A 16,331-nucleotide genomic window follows, 5' to 3' on the forward strand; every position below is an offset into this window, starting at 1 on the left:
TAGGGTTAATGCTGGCCCTTGTGTGTGCCTCAAGAGGAGATGATACCCCTCAGCTCTATGTGTAGACTGCTTATTGAGATAAAGAGCTTCTCTTCCACTTACAACAGTTTTAACCCTATTGTTTCTGTGCCAGTTTTGCAGTATCAGATCAATTAGTCTAATCTTGTTTTGTGAGCCTGTTGTGGAAAAAGATGTCAGTTTTCACATTGGGTCCTATGGGAGGCATCTCAGTCTGTCAGAGCTCTCTTTTAATGTAAGTGCTGTCTCAGGCAGTGCAACTCTGCTGTCCATTGCCCAGCAATTAAATAACTATTTGCTCAGCCTGAATACTAATAACTGGCCATTTCAGGCTCCTTTTTTCTGAATGCATTAGAAATCTGAATTAATTAAGAGGGAGACCACGTGTGGAAGAAAGAGTCAAGAACCACTCCACAAACATGCATACACATTGTGCCAGCATTTCAGGACACAGCATCCAAGGATTGTACTGCCAGTGGCAGTGCTACTAACTTCAAGGGACAGGAAATCCTTTAACTCTGCGTCCCTACATTAGCTATGCCACTGCAAAAGCATATTATAAGTGCTTAAGGGGGCATCATAAATACTACTGCTTTTAGTGTGCATGCCTGCATGTGCTGAATAACCTGCTGAACCCATTGAAGAAAATGGTGGCTCTGTCACTATCGTCATGGAAATGGCAAAACCTGAAGACAGGTTTCCACCCTATCTGTCTCTGTGGCTCCTTCTTTTGCTGCGAAGCCTTTTATCATCTCTCCTGCCTACCCCCAAACAAAGTATTTGCCACCACTCTTTCGCTATGCTTTAGGCAGTAGTTCACATGACTGTTTCTCTTCTCAGACTGACTGTAGGTGATGGATGAAGTGACTTGTTCAAGATGTAGAAAGACTTGGTGTCGGTGTTGGGAATATTGGGAAACCTGTCTTTAAGTCCATAGCTCCTTAGTAATATGAACTGCATCTTCCTTCCCCCAAGTGGAATTATTCTCAGTAAATATAGCCAATACTATGTAAAGATCCAAAAAAAATGAAATTAAAAGATTGTCTGTACTTTGTAAGACAACATTTAGATCTTATGCAGGGGAAAGAGAGTACAAAAGTCTCCTCAGAAAAATAAATTACCTGCTGTAGATTAATTTTATTTAGTAACCCTTGATTTTTTCCTGAGAGGGGCAAAGAAGGAGCAAACAAATTATTCTGAGATGAGATCAACCTTAATGGGGAAAAAACAGCACTACAGGATAAGTCATAGTTGATGCTAGATGGTTGTGTGGGGTTTTTTAACTTTATTTAATTCATTTGTTCTCTCAAATCCATATCCACATAGGAACTGCTAAAATCCTAAACCTTTAAACCAGAAAATCCTCTTCATGTCAAAACAAAAATTGGCTGTAAAGTTCAGCAAATAGTGTAGAAATGTCTGCAATTAGCATCCATTTAGCCTTAAATTAAACTAATCTCCATAGTTTTAGGGAAGTTTTGGTCAGCCAGAATTGGATAAGTCCCCACCAGATTTTTTCTGAGAGTTCCCTTAAAGGACATCCATGTTTTCAAAAGTGCAAATCATGAAACTTTAAATTAAGTAAGTTTAAATTAAGACTAAATTGTCTTTAGAAATATTACAGTCACTGATAAAACCACCACAGGCCGGATGAAATGAGCCTCTTTAAGCTTGACCTCAGGAACTAGCACTGCTGGTGTCCTTGGTGTGACAGCATGCCTGTCACCTGTTACTGATACCCCACACCATCCATATTGGGTTCACGAGGACTTAAGTGAAAATTCAGGCACTACCTGTAGCAAGCAAATTGAGCCCTGTGATGCTGTCACCTTGTTAATTCCCCACTCTCATTCCCCGAAAACGCATGGCTGATGCGATTTCCATTGCTCAGTATTACCGTCTGTCAGCCTGTGCAGAGATAACAGTGGTTTTGACTGATAAATGGAGTCACCTCTTGCATTTTGGCTCCATTCAGAGCTATTTGCAAACCAGTCCAGAAAGGCACAACCACTTTGGCATCACTTCTGGTGACTACTGTAACTGCAGTAATGATGCTTTCTGCCCTTTTTCTCTTCATGGCCTCCTGCAGTGGCTAGGCTATCCTCCAGCTCTCCGACCACACAACCCCACTGTCACAGTTTAACCCCACTGTCAGTCATGGTTTAACCCTACTGTCATGGTTTAACCCCAGCCAGCAACCAAGCACCACGCAGCCACTCGCTCACTTCCCCCCCCCCCCCCCCCCCAAAGTGGGATGGAGAGCAGAATTGGAAAAAAAAGTAAAACTCGTGGGTTGAGATAAGAACAGTTTAATAGGACAGAAAGGAATAATAATAATAATAATAATAATAATAATAATAACAATAATAATATGAAAATAGTAATAATAGTAGTAAAAGAATTGGAATATACAAAACAAGTGATGCACAATGCAATTGCTCACCACCCACCAACTGATGCCGATTTAGTTCTGAAGCAGCGATCTGCCCCGCCAGCGAGGTCCCCCCAGTTTATATACTGGGCATGAGGTCACATAGTATGTAATACCCCTTTGGCCAGTTTGAGTCAGCTGTCCTGGCTGTGTCCCCTCCCAACTTCTTGTGGTCCTCCAGCCATCCTGCTGGCTGGGCATGAGAAGCTGAAAAATCCATGACTTAGTATGAACACTACTTAGAAACAACTAAAAACTTCGGTGTGTTATCAACATTATTCTTACACTAAATCCAAAACATAATGCTATACCAGCTCCTAGAAAAAAAATTAACTCTATCCCAGCTGCCTACACCTAAAGATGCCAAAGTGGTCAAGGAACTTCTTTTGTTCATCTCTTTCTGGACTTGCTGTTCCTCTTGTCCTTTATTTTATGGTAAAGAAAAGAATATCATAAAATGCCTTCTTCCTCTCTCTTTTGCTCTATAATCCTCACCCCCTGGTTTTGTTCCTCTTGTCACGTCTGCCATTTCATGTGACCTTTGCCATAATGGTACCTCTCGTTCTCATTCGTAGAAGCCAGGAGCTCGTAAGGTATGGGTTAATACTCTCCTTCTAGCCTTCTGATCTTTAGCAAAATAGCCCACGGCTGGCCAGAAAAACCTTCTAGGAGATAGAATAACTACAAATTTTTACATAGATAAAATGGATAATCTTATATTCCATTGAAATGGAAAATGTCATTACTTTCTCATGGTAGTGTCTAAAGATGTTGCTTTCTTCTTTGTGTGTTGGCTTTACTTGATACAGTCATTAAATCCTAGTGCTTTTGTGATGCTTGAATTTGAATTACTTTTCACTCCTGAAGTGTATAGTCCCTCCAGATCAGATCAACATTTGCCAGCTTAAATTGAACAGCAGTTTTCAGCTTCTAACGCTATGCATAGCCAGTGCTGGTTATTACCAATCTTTTCATTAAAGGAAGAAAACAGTCAGAACAAGTACTTTTAAGTCATGTGTTAACAAATGCTGACAAGCTTTTCCTCTATTAGGAGCGAGCATTCGATGATGCATAGTCGTTATTGCACAATAAGAATGCATTGTCTAATGTTATTGTTTGTGTTTTAACAAAGTAGAATTACATTTTCTGCAGAATAAAGCACAATTCCCCTTATTAGAAGTAAATGTTCTTGAATTTGTCTATAAAAGGCCAACACATCTGCAAAGCCACAGTGTAAGTAGCATTGCACTAAATAAGAGTATACTGGAGTCATTTACATGGTTCTCTGTGTGTGTGCATGTGTGTGTGTGCACACATATATGCACATGGTGATACTCTGTCTCTCTTGCTTTCTTGCCTCTAGGGATTCTTTCGGAGGAGTCAGCAGAACAATGCCTCCTACTCCTGCCCAAGGCAGAGAAACTGTTTAATTGACAGAACCAACAGAAATCGTTGCCAACACTGCCGACTGCAGAAATGTCTTGCCCTGGGAATGTCTCGAGATGGTAAGGAGTCAAGATTCCTGCTTCACGCCTAAACCCTTTGAAACTCTTCTTCACTGCTGACTTAAACTCCCTGTAGATTTCTGGGAAAAGAGAGAGAAGAAGCTCTTTGCTTTGTAATGCACGCACTGTGAGACACGAATCTTTGTCATTCAGTTAACAAAGGAAGCTAATTTTCATGGGGAGGGTGGGGAAATTGTGAAATGGAGAGCAGTATTAGTTTGGAACAAAAAGCATTAGAAGTGAGATGTGTTATTCTGACCAAAAGCACAAAAAGCTCACCTCTGAAGAGGTGGATTTATATTCCAGTTTAGATAGCCTCTTATATTAGGCATTAACATTTATCTTAAATATTGATGTGTGAAAGCATCCCTTTCCTTGAGATCTCTAAAGGTCTGTGACAGTAAATAGGCAGTTAAGAAGAAATTCACACCTTGATAGCATTAGGGGGTTCTGTTTGTTTTATTCAGAGCACTTGACCAAATATTGTGCATTGCTAAAAAACCCATTTCTTTTACCTTTACGTTGCCCCCTGTCCCCGTCTGGGTCTATAGAAGAAACATTTCATAGTTTAGCACTGAAAATGGACACTACAACAGAGGAAAGCTCCACAATCTATCCAACAGCAGGATCCTTTGGTCCTTGCAGAGCTCTAGTCCACCTTCCAAGCTGTGGTGTGACAAGCCATGATCTGCCGGCTGAGGATGTGCACCACACCAGAGCTGCGGGCAGTGGGAGGTTTGGGCAAGGCTGCCCACAGCCAACCTGCCCCAGCCACCACTGCTTTCTTCAGTTTCCTGGGGGACACAGACAGCTCACAGACACGTTTTAAACAGTCAGGAAGTATAAGAAAATGTTTTCTTTTTGAAGGCAGGTTATATTAATTTCAATTGCCTGGCAGCATTTTCTGTCTTAGGAAGTTTACACAAAATGTATCATTTGAAATGAACAGTCATTGATGGAGATGTTATTGAAAGACCTATCGCTTTAGATGGTCCACAGGTTATAAACTTGTTTTAAGTTTGGACTGTAATAGGTCTTTTCCTACCTCAGCGTGTCTCGTGTCTCACTGAAACAATTTGCTCACCAGTGTCACCAGTCCAGAAGGGGCCTTTCAGTCCAGCCTTTAATCCCTGAACTCTTTTTGGTCCAAGGATGCAGCTTACTTGATGCCTTAGCTCCCGATTCTTCCTGGAGGATATTAAAGTAGTAACATTTCAGTAATTTAACAGCACATGCTTTCCTCCTAAGAGTAATATCTTCCAATGTTTTGAGGTATCACAGGGGCATTTTAATGTGACTGACAGCACTGTCTTCCCAACCTATAATTCAGGGACCACTGCGTACAGACAAAGGGAGAAATTCTTCTGACAGCATTGCTTTCTTCTGTCATTGTTTATGTAAGGGTGTTTATACCTAACAATATTAAGAGCTCTTGCAAGTCTAAAATACGCTGTATGTATTTTTTTAACAGAGAAATTGAATGTGATTTTTACCTCTCAGCCATGTAACAGATTCATTTTTATCACGCAGAGGCAGGATGCTAATTGACAGCAGCTGGAGAATCCAATTAATGAATATATAATGAGAATAAACAGTGGGTGTTTGTTTTTATTACTGAGGCCCTAAATTTGAAGAAAATACACAGTTGCATTTTTCAAAATACAGTCACTGTATATTGTCTGTAAGGGTGTGCAGTGCACCATGGACTGATTCCAGGGGTAGGTTGTGTACTTGTGAGGTAGCTTGCAGGCTGTGTGAAGGGCTGCAAGTAACCTGACGATGGCAACAAGAAAAAAAAAATAAAAATCTTAGTGTAAAAAAGTGCAAATAAATTGAAGAGGCTGCCATCTCCTTGGTGTTGTGGCACTGCCTTTTCATATTACACTATTCCTTTTCTATTCTTTGTCCCGACTGAAGATTTTCACATTCATCCACATGTGTAGGCTCAGACTCTTCTCGAGGGCTATAACTGAACTATAGGGTAGCAAAAATGAGAGCCAAGCCCATCCTGTGCTAATAAATGTGATGATTCTGAATTGATTCCAATTACAGATGGACAGAAAATACTCAGCATTGGAAAATACACCTTATAATATGTAGAAATTAGTATTTCCAGAGCAACATCGTTTTATCTGTGCTCTGATAAATTATGCTGAATGTATCCCTCATCAGTTTTGGAGCATAATTAACAACTATGTCTGCTCTGAGATCCCAGGATCTAGCCCAGTAGAAAGCCAGAATTTATAGAAAGATGGGGCAGGGGGTATGGGGGAAGATAATCAGCTATGAGCCACTGTTTATGCAGTCTGTGGATTTAGAACTCCTCCTAGTTCCACAGCAATCAGCCTATCATTTTTGAAAATTTCAATCTCAGTGTAATGAACCCTGTTCCTGGGGAGAGTGGTTTGCACTCTGGTGTTTTCCTCCCTTTCTCATCAGAAGGAATGCATGGATTTGTGCATGGAGATTATGTAAATTGATTGTGTAAATCCCTGAGACTTCCCTCTGTGGAAAGTTGACATTCATTTGTGCTGTTTACCTTCAAATCTGTTATTTTCCTCTAGGTTCTAACTCTAACCTGTAAGATTTTTTTTTAAAAAAGTGTGAAGATAACACCCCATTGAAAGGATGAGATAATAAGGCTTTAGGGCTTGTTTTAATCCAGAGTACTAATCCTGTTAGTGCACTGTTTAAAGGTTTGTGGAAAGTTGGTAAATCACATGGGATATGAATCTACAGACTGTACATTTCATACAGCTCTGGGTTGTTGTTCAGTGAACACAGAGATATAAAAGGATGCATGGGCTTTTTAACATTCACAGTGGGAAGTGAGCTGCTTGACTGAGGCCCTCCTGTCAAATAGGAGTCATTGTCGTCACCTTGTAAATCCAAGCATACTTTTCCCTTTGTGAGATGCATATCATGTAAAGCTTTGCATCCTCTCTAATTTCCACAGAAAAAGACAAGTTTCCACAGCAAAAGTAATGCTGAAATTAAATGTCAAGAGTGGTGGGGTTGAGGAGAATCAAGAAAATACGAAAGACAAAAATGGTTTGCATTGTGCTTTGCTTTTCAGCTGTGAAGTTTGGAAGAATGTCCAAAAAGCAGAGGGATAGCTTGTATGCTGAAGTGCAGAAGCACCAGCAGCGACTGCAGGAACAAAGGCAGCAGCAGAGCGGTGAGGCAGAAGCCCTCGCCAGGGTTTACAGCAACAGCATCAGCAATGGCTTGAGCAACCTGAATAACGAAACTGGCAGCACCTACTCAAATGGGCACATCATTGACCTGCCGAAGTCTGAGGGTTACTATAACGTGGATTCTGCCCAGCCTTCCCCAGACCAGTCTGGGTTAGACATGACTGGAATCAAACAGATAAAGCAGGAACCTATCTATGACCTCACCTCTGTACCAAACTTGTTTACCTATAGCTCTTTCAACAATGGGCAATTAGCTCCGGGGATATCCATGACTGAAATAGGTAAGGAAAATTCTTATTGCTCTAGTGTAATGTGTATATATAAGCTAGATTGCAATACTGTATGTATTAAAATATTATATAAGCATTCCATACACAGGTACACAATAATTACATGTTCACACATGTATATGTGCACACACACACAGGGAGCAAAGGAAAGAAAGACAGTCTGGCAGTATTGACACAATATCAAGGCAGTTCTGTTTTTACAAAAATCTGAAAATTATGCAGTTTCCTAAACTCAGCAGTTCATGTTCTGTTTATGAAATAGGAGCATCAAAGTAGGTGATAAATCAATCAGAACCAAGTGATAATTAGTAGTGGGGAGCTTGTTTCAAATGAGCTCATTACTAGCAGGGTTAAATGATCTCTTCAGCCATCCATCCATATTCTTGTCGACACCCAGAATCCCCATGGCAGCTAATTCTAGGGTATTTATTGTCAAAAAGCACCAGCTCACTACTGCAGAGCAGGTTCACTGAATTTGTGAGGTGCGCAAACTCTGAATGTAGTTGAATGGATACCCTTGTTCTGCTGCTTGAATGCCTTGGAGAACCTGTCCCTTGATTTCTTCTTTGAAAAGTAGCAGAGAGACCTCTCTGTGAGATGAGATGGTTTGAAAGGCAACAGCTAACAGTGATCCTTCTCTAAGGAGGATTTCTGTTCATCTAATGCCTCTAGTCATACCTCTCCAATGCAACTGGAAGTACTACTTCTATTATAAAGAAATAACATGAAAGCAGATTGGCATCCTAATTAGGTACTTCCCACCTCAACAAGTAAAGTATGCTGAGTCAGTTGTGGTTCAGAATATAATCAAAGGGTAACACTTCGTTAATGGAATTTAATTAAAAAGAAAGAAGAAGGAGGAAAAAAGAAAAAAGATGGTATTCAAGAGCACCCATAACAAATTAATTAATGTCACATCATAAAACCTGTCTATAGTTCTGGCGTGGCCTTGCTGCCTCACGGAGGTACACTGAGATGTGCAAATTTATGTGTGTACTCAGACCTACTGAGGGGCCTGGAGATGTGGCATGCGCTTGATATATATTGCAGAGAGGGTGTATGTAGTAGTTACTGTCTGATTAAAAAAAATGAAAGTACAGCTAGAATCTGTAGCATGTTTTCTACCCATGGATGCTCATGTGCAGGAAGCTGTGTAACAAATTGTGTCCTTAATTGTGAATTGTGGAGGAGAAAGTTATGCTTTTCTGCCACTCTGTTTAGCGGGGACATATTTTGTTATCACATTTGCCCTAGGCTGCTGTCCAGTGAAGTCTTACACCCTAGGCTGCTGTCCAGTGAAGTCTTACACCCAGAGCATAGCAGTACAGAGGATTAGTGAGGTACATCTGCTCCAGCTGCCTTCCTGGCTCTTGTGGCCATATGAGTATTACTCACATGTGGCTTGTGCAAACCTCAGTCCTGCAACTGTGGTTTGCGGTACTCCAAACCAGCTGAGAGACAACTTAAACAGTCATAAGAGCTGTTTCCCTGCAGCACCCTGTACCAAAGGAAATGTTCCCGGAGAGACTGACCTCCCAGAGGAGGTACCAGAAATATGACAGTTCTGACAGTCCATGAATTAGGGTTTGCGCTCAGTTACAGAGGTGAGCACAGAAAGTGGGGAAGACCCCAGAACACAGGGACTGGGACATAGCAAAGGGCCTGTCTCTGAGCTGACAGCAAAATTCAGGTGCTGGGAATTACCTCTCTTCCTTTTGAAATTGGAACTGGGGCTCCTAAATTGCTAGGATTTTACCCAAGCACTGCTGTATGTCATTTGTGGCACATACAGCAGAGAGGTAAGGGTGTTAGTGAGAGATAATGTAGTACAACGGATCAGCTGACACAACTGAAAAAATGGAAGAGATGTACCATAAAGCATTGGGATTAGTGCACAGGCAAATTATATTTATATTTTCAGTGTTTGAAAACAAACAGAAAATGCCTCTTAATGCTGCAGTGGATTGTTGGGCCATCTGTAAAGCTGCAGTCTTGCAGTCAAAGCAGGAAAACTCTTAAGTACTGGGATGCATTGATTTCATATTAGAGTGTGCTTAAATTTCACTGCAGCAATGTATCTTACTCCAGTGAGATTTAGGAAAAAGCTCAACTCATGTTAAATAGAAGTTACTGCCTTAACTGTTAATGAAATCATAGAGAATATATAGGAGGTGGAAAAGCTATACTGCATTGATCCTCATGCCTGATAGAAATTTCGTTATACTACCTTGTCTAGTGATATACTGAACTGTTGCTTTATGTATCCCAGACGATGTTAGTTCTTTTCCCCACTGAAGACTTTCTACCACATTCAACTCTCCAGTCTTAGTTTTCTTCTGGTCTTTATATTCTTCAAATACATGTATTTTTTTAAGCACAACCTCACTTGCCATTTGCCTGATCTTGATTGGAACGGTATTAATTTTTTCCTCATAAATGAATGCGTGAGGCTCCTTCCATCCTCGAGCACCTAAAAGTTGCTGTAAGCTCTCGAAGGGACAGGCTTCTTCACAGACAGCCCAGAATCAAAGTAGTCTTTGCAGCTTCCGCATCACATGCCAGCCAATATCTAGTTCACTTATTCCTTCAGTGTTACTGCTTTGCTTGTTTCTCACTAACTTCTCTCCTGTACAGGGCAGTTTTTATTAAGATTCCTCCGACTGCACATTTCTAAACCTGAATCCCCTTTTCTCTTTCTTATTTTTCTAACCTTTTCAATCCTATTACATTATGTCTCAGTCTTCACTGATGCTTTGTGACTTCTTTCAATCTAGAATTCTCTCTTCATTTAATTAGCATGCTGTGAACCTTCTCTTTCAAATTATTAATGAAAATGTTAAATGCTTGTAAAACAAGTTCTAACAATGGTCCCTGCAGCACCTGACTAAACAACTTGCTGCAATTGCATAAATTACTTTAGTATTTACTTTTTGCTTGCTATTCAACAGTAAGGTTCTGTGAAAAATCCAAATAACAAGTCTTACTTTCCCTGTCAGTTTGATTCAGTTATAAAAATAATATTTTCTAAGACACTCTATGACATAATTTACACATGATTTACATTGTTTTCTTCACATGTTAATTTTCTAATTCCACCAAAAAAAGGAATCAGAATGGTCAGGCCTACTTTGATCTTTAACAGAGCTTTCCTTTAATTTGAATGTGAAATTGCTCTTTTTCCTGAACTTACCTTCATCTGCGGTAGACTTTGTAGTGGAAATGGATTCAACTTAACAGTTCCGAAATTTAAAATTTTTACACAGCAAATGTTTCAACACATAGTATTAGAATGGCACAGGAAGCAAAATACAGCTTATTCTGTGTTGCATGCTTACTAGTATCTCTAAATTCTGTACCAGTAAATAGGTGTAGAAGAAAGAGATGCTGACAAATTAAAGTTTTATAGGACTCCTTCACATGTATTTGGTACTAGTATGTTCCTCCAAATGAGCTGAATAGTCCAGGGTGCAACTGCATATTATCTGATCACTATGAGAAACAGGGTAGGTAATGTTTCTTCTGGAAGATGGGGCTAAGTATAAGAAAGAGCAATTTCAGATACAGACACAAATTTATCATGTAACTGCCAGAGCTTACAATGGTGACAAGTTGAATAAAACCAGGTAGTTCCCCATTAGGCAGAGCTGTGCCCCAGTCTGTATTCCAGTTCCTGTTAGAAAAAGAAACTCAAAGTATAAAGAAATCAGTCAAAGCCTGTAAATAAGCATACAGGAGCAGAGCCTCAGCTTGGTATCAGCTGCTTTTCCAGGCCAGCTCCTTTTTCTTTTAAAGGAGGTATTTTTGTACTTAAGGCGTCTTATTGGAGACTGTATCTGGCTTTGTAGCCAGGTGGGCAGAGCACAAAGTAGATCAGATGCAGCAACCAGATGAGTTGGGCAGGATCTTCCTCTACCTATCCTGCTGTTCACGGGTGGCATGACCCAGGTGTGTCCAGCCAGCCAGCAGTGTTGCCAGCACAGGAGACACCCTGAGGGTGCATGCTGCCAGGGACCCCACAGCCCGGCCCTATTTCTCTCTGACCACCGTGCCATCTGCACATCTGGGAAGGCAGAGATTCCTCATGCTGCAGTGGGAACTCAAACAGTGGGGTGAAATCTGCTCATCATGTCAAAAGAGAGAATTTGGTCATTTGCAAAACAGCTTTATCCTCGCAGAGAGAGTCACAGAAGTCAGATGGTGCATGGGAAATCCTACAGAGAGAAGGAAGCTCTGTTTCCTGACCCTGGTAGGTCCATAGAGGGATGGCAATGCTTTCTTCCAAGTGTCATTTTAAATTAGCAGGTATTAAAGGCTTATTTTTAGACTTGGTCAAATTAAAGACCATCTTGTTTAAATATATGTGCATAGTATTATCTGTCACTGAGCTAAGCATTGCATCTTCCTCACAAAATACATGGCTCAGATCTTGGTCTGTAAAAGTTAATGGAAAGGTTTCCCTGTCTTGACTGCAATTGCGATTACCAGCCTATGATTTCTTAAAGATGAGGAAAAATTATTAGTGAATATTGTTGTGGAGAAGACAGACTGGTTAAGGGTTCACTCCAGTTCGGATTGAAGAGTGCCCTATAGCTGTATGTATTTAGGTAGTCAATAAGGCATCACTAGAGCATGCAGGAGGTCACATAGGGTAGCCTCTATAATTATAGAAAAAAAGTGTTATGTATATCTACATGGCATTTCTTCAGTGCTATTTGAAGGTACACAACGGCTTGGAGAGCTTACATTTCTACTAAAATTAAAGTCAAATAGTAAGTAAGGTTGATAAGCTTGGGCTTGATCATCCTTTTCTCCAGCCCCCCTGACCCTGCTCTGCTGCGTGTATCTTAAGGTGGGCAACCGCTGACTAGGGCAGCCACGTGGTGAGAATTGGAGGAGGCATCACAGGCCCTACTCACCAAATGCACTGTAACGCACAGCTCTTTTGACCCTGACCCACTGACTGGAAAATGACACTAAAGCAAAACCTTCAAAATGTTTTAAAGACTGGCACAGGATGGGTATGTAAAAGAAAAGCCCCGCCGGTTAGCTGCAAATGACACCCTGTACATACATAAGCCTTAATTTAGCTGGGTTAATACATTCATCTCAGGACCTACACTGAACAACTTTATATACTGTCAAGTTATTAAATTTCCATTGCTGCAATATCATACAAGCAGGAGCTTAGCATTTAGGTCATTCACTATGCCATCCTAAGAGGAGATCCTCATGTGGGAACCTTCTCAACTCTTCTGCTGAGGATATATTTGAAAGCCAGACCCACACCTTTCTCCTTTCAGTAGAGATCTTCCCATTAACTTTGAAAGAATATAGTTTATTCCTCCCTGCCTATACTGTTTATGGATGTCCACAGTACTCTATGTTGCATATGCAATATATGCACCAGGCTCACGTCTTAAAAAGTACGCTGTGCCTTCTCTGTTGAAGGTTGCAAAAGCACTTCTCCAACATGATAAGCATTTTTTATTATTGTTCTCTATATCTCCCGGATTTGTTCCCTGTGCCAAATCAAGTCTTAACGGACAGCTTGCTGAACATGTATTGGTCAGTTAGATGTTATTTGGAGGGACGCTGTAGGGACCATCACACTCGCAATGAACTCTCTAACGAAAACCCATACCTAAGGTGACATTAACACCTGTGTTGATGCTCCCTTTACAAGGCCACCGCCCACCACACAGCGAAGCAGAAATGATGGGTTTGTGACTCTAGTCCTGTGTAATGTTTCTTCACCTCTTTTTCTAAGCCATAGTTTAATATCCCTCCTACCAAGGTGATAGCCAAATTGTGCAGGACAGGGGCCTACAGCCTTACAGCTGTATTTCAGCAGAGCAATGTTGCCATCTAGTGAGCAATTAAAAATGTGCAGCATGTGCATTTCTGCGCAGATACCCTCAGGGCACTGTATCTTACCGTCATTACCTACTTAAAGGTGACAATCAGAATAAATTAATATTTCAGTTCTGTACTCATTTCAGTTCATGTGACAAAACTTAGAACTTCTGCTATTTTAACTAATTAATTTTTTTCCCCTTTCCGTACACTCGAGAACAGAGAATGGCAAGATTTAAACTAATTTGACAGCGTTGCTCAGTAAGGAAATGCTTCAACTTCATAAAGAATGGAAAGAAAAGTGAAAGAATAAATTAGAGCGTTATGATGCTGAAGCATTCTAGCTGAACTGATGCTGGAATGGTGCTTTTTTGTGATTGTAGATTCTGATTTTTTTTAAGCTTATATTTAGAAATAATTTAATCAACAAAGAATTTGGTAGAAATGTTGGGGAAAATGTAATATTTTTGAAAGTTTGTAAAATATTCTAGTTCTACCTCTTCCTACATTCAAATTAGTAATCTCTCTTTATTTGTAAATTTAGATCAAAACCAGCCTAATTACAGATTTACATAAAGGCTTTAGTGAGTGTATGTTGTCCAACCTGGTAGTTTGAATGATCCAAACGTTCATAAATAACTGATTATGTTGTTATCTTCTACTAAGTGCATATTTTAGCACTTACAGATTTAAGAAGACTTAGGGATGGCAGAGTTCATGTTATAACTTTTCATGTAGATTTAGAAAATAAAGACTATTTTCTAGAATGTACTATATTTAAGCACCAGTTTTTTCACCCTGAGATTTTCAAATCACCAAGTATCCACTGCTTCACAGTAACCGCAGTGGACTTTGGATCAGTCGTGTGTTGGTTCTGGCAGTCCTGCTTCACTACGCTTAACACAAATTATCACAGTTCAATAAGCACGACGCAATGTGCCTTTTTACTAACTCTAGTGCAAATTTATACAGTAAAGCAATTAATCAAAAACTATTTGAAAAAGCAGTAGATTAGATAGCCTAAAAGTATACCTCAGACTGGGTTTTCCTGCAAGTTATAAAGCTCTTTGGCTATTTCTGAAAGCAATTTGACTTCTCTTTCAGTTAAGCCAATTCATATGTCAAATGCAGGCCAACTAGTAACGTCACAGTAGTTTCACAAATGATGACCATTGGCAGTGTTCCTAGCTGGGGTTTGATCACACTACAGACCATGCACTGTAAATGCTGCAGAAAATGCCATTTGAAATATTGCTCTTTAAATTTATTGTGGGGATATGTGGCAAGTGGGAATACAATCAAGAGTTCTCTTCACAGATGCATGTTTTCAAGAAACAAAGATTTTCTACTGACTGTGTTTTTCTGCAGTACCCAAGACAATGAGGTCCCATCTTAACTGTGGTTATGACTATTTGAACAATATAAGCAGCTGGATTAAGCAATGAAATTAATGAAATCAGTGACATCTTTTAACTGGGATTGAGGATGGGGAATATTTTGTGACCTTTTGTTCTGTTTTACTTACTTTTCAAATTATTTTACAAATTAATTAAAAAGATGCATTAAATGGTATTAAAAACAATCTTTTCTAAAGCTTACATTTCTAAAGCATGATAATATAGTTCTCTAAAGTGGGTACATTTCTAATCCATTAAAGCAAGTATAAAAAATTCCTCCTTTTCTCAAAAGATATGAATATTTTCTTGTAACCAAATTTGACAAAATATGTTCATTCTCTTGAGAATCCAAAAAGCAGTTAGAAAGCAACCATTTGTAGCAGTCAAAATATGTAAAATACCATATCATACATCCCATATATTACCATATATCATGACAATCTTCTCAGGAATAGCACTGTGCTGTGAATACTGTCAGATTAGAAATCACACAAAAAGATCAATGTAAAGCTAATGGTATAGCGAGTACTGAGGCATGCTGTTGCTGGCGGTCATAGGAATAGCCATTTGACTGATTCCTTATCATATGCTTCAGAGCAGCAATGCCAACAGCAGAAGAAATGGTAACTGGCTTTCTGCAAGAAACCGTCAAAGTGAGAAGGCCAGAGCAGGTGCCAGAGCACAGAGAGCCTGGGACATGTGAAAACTGTTGCCTTGCAGGGTTGCGTCTCACACACAACCTGCGAGGAGGCAAACATAGCACTGCAGATGAGAATCGAGAGGGCAAGGCAGTGATGGTTTAGGAAACACTGTAGTATATGGAAGTGGCACACTATCTGCAAAAGTTGGTGTGTTTTGAATTAGTAGTGATATGTTGCTTACATCCTCATCAGAGCAACCCCTTTATCTCACTGTCAGTGCTCCCTGTCCTTAGCATTTGCGTATGTTGTTTATGGGCACTCGGCACCAACGATATGCATACTTAGCTTGTGCTTTCTGAGAGCTTAATCTGGTGTCCATACTGTATTTCTTTGTCACCCTGGACAGCATTGTTCAATTGTTCTTTAATTCTCAGGCACAAGGAAGCTAACAAAAATTTGGTTTTACAAATAATTTTTTCCCAGTACACATGCAACATCCTAAGTTCGACTTCCCGAGGCCATAGTTCACTTTTTCACACTGTGTGCCTTTTGTTTGGCAGATTTCATCACTTACTTCATGCTTTTCACTACTTTCTACCTTATTCTTGAGAATACTGTAATTCTGCTTGTTTTGCAGTTTGTGATGTTGTTCTCAGCTCTATAAGGAGTGATGTCTTCCTTCAGTCCATTCAGTTTTGATACTTTATTTCACAGAACAGTAACAATACTTTTATACAAGGGTGAAAAGATATGAGAAAAGGTTAGTGTGAAACACAGAGGAGAGGAACACGAATGCATTTAGCAGAAAAATGCAATGCAACAGGACATAGGGCTCAGACAAATGCAGAAATTGATTATCAGACCACAGCAGTTTTTATAGCGCAGTAGTCTTGCAGGGATGAGTGTCACATGTAAATTGGAATAGCTAAAGCAAGATATTAAGGCATGGAGCACTGTCTTGTGTTCCTTTTTGACTGCATTGACTTTTTTTTCTCTTGA

General features: G+C 39.9%; 1 protein-coding gene across 3 annotated transcripts in view; it reads left to right on the plus strand.

Moving 5' to 3' along the window:
• RORB (RAR related orphan receptor B) overlaps nt 1-16,331 on the plus strand; it is a 137,880-nt gene that overhangs the window by 102,555 nt on the left and 18,994 nt on the right. For all 3 annotated transcript variants that reach the window (XM_049795491.1, XM_049795490.1, XM_049795492.1), the window contains exons 3-4: nt 3,813-3,954; nt 7,031-7,432. In XM_049795491.1, coding sequence (XP_049651448.1) covers nt 3,813-3,954; nt 7,031-7,432 — 544 coding nt within the window. The remainder of the gene's footprint in view (nt 1-3,812; nt 3,955-7,030; nt 7,433-16,331) is intronic.

The sequence above is a fragment of the Accipiter gentilis genome, chromosome Z, assembly GCF_929443795.1.
Source record: "Accipiter gentilis chromosome Z, bAccGen1.1, whole genome shotgun sequence".
NCBI lineage: Eukaryota > Metazoa > Chordata > Aves > Accipitriformes > Accipitridae > Astur > Astur gentilis.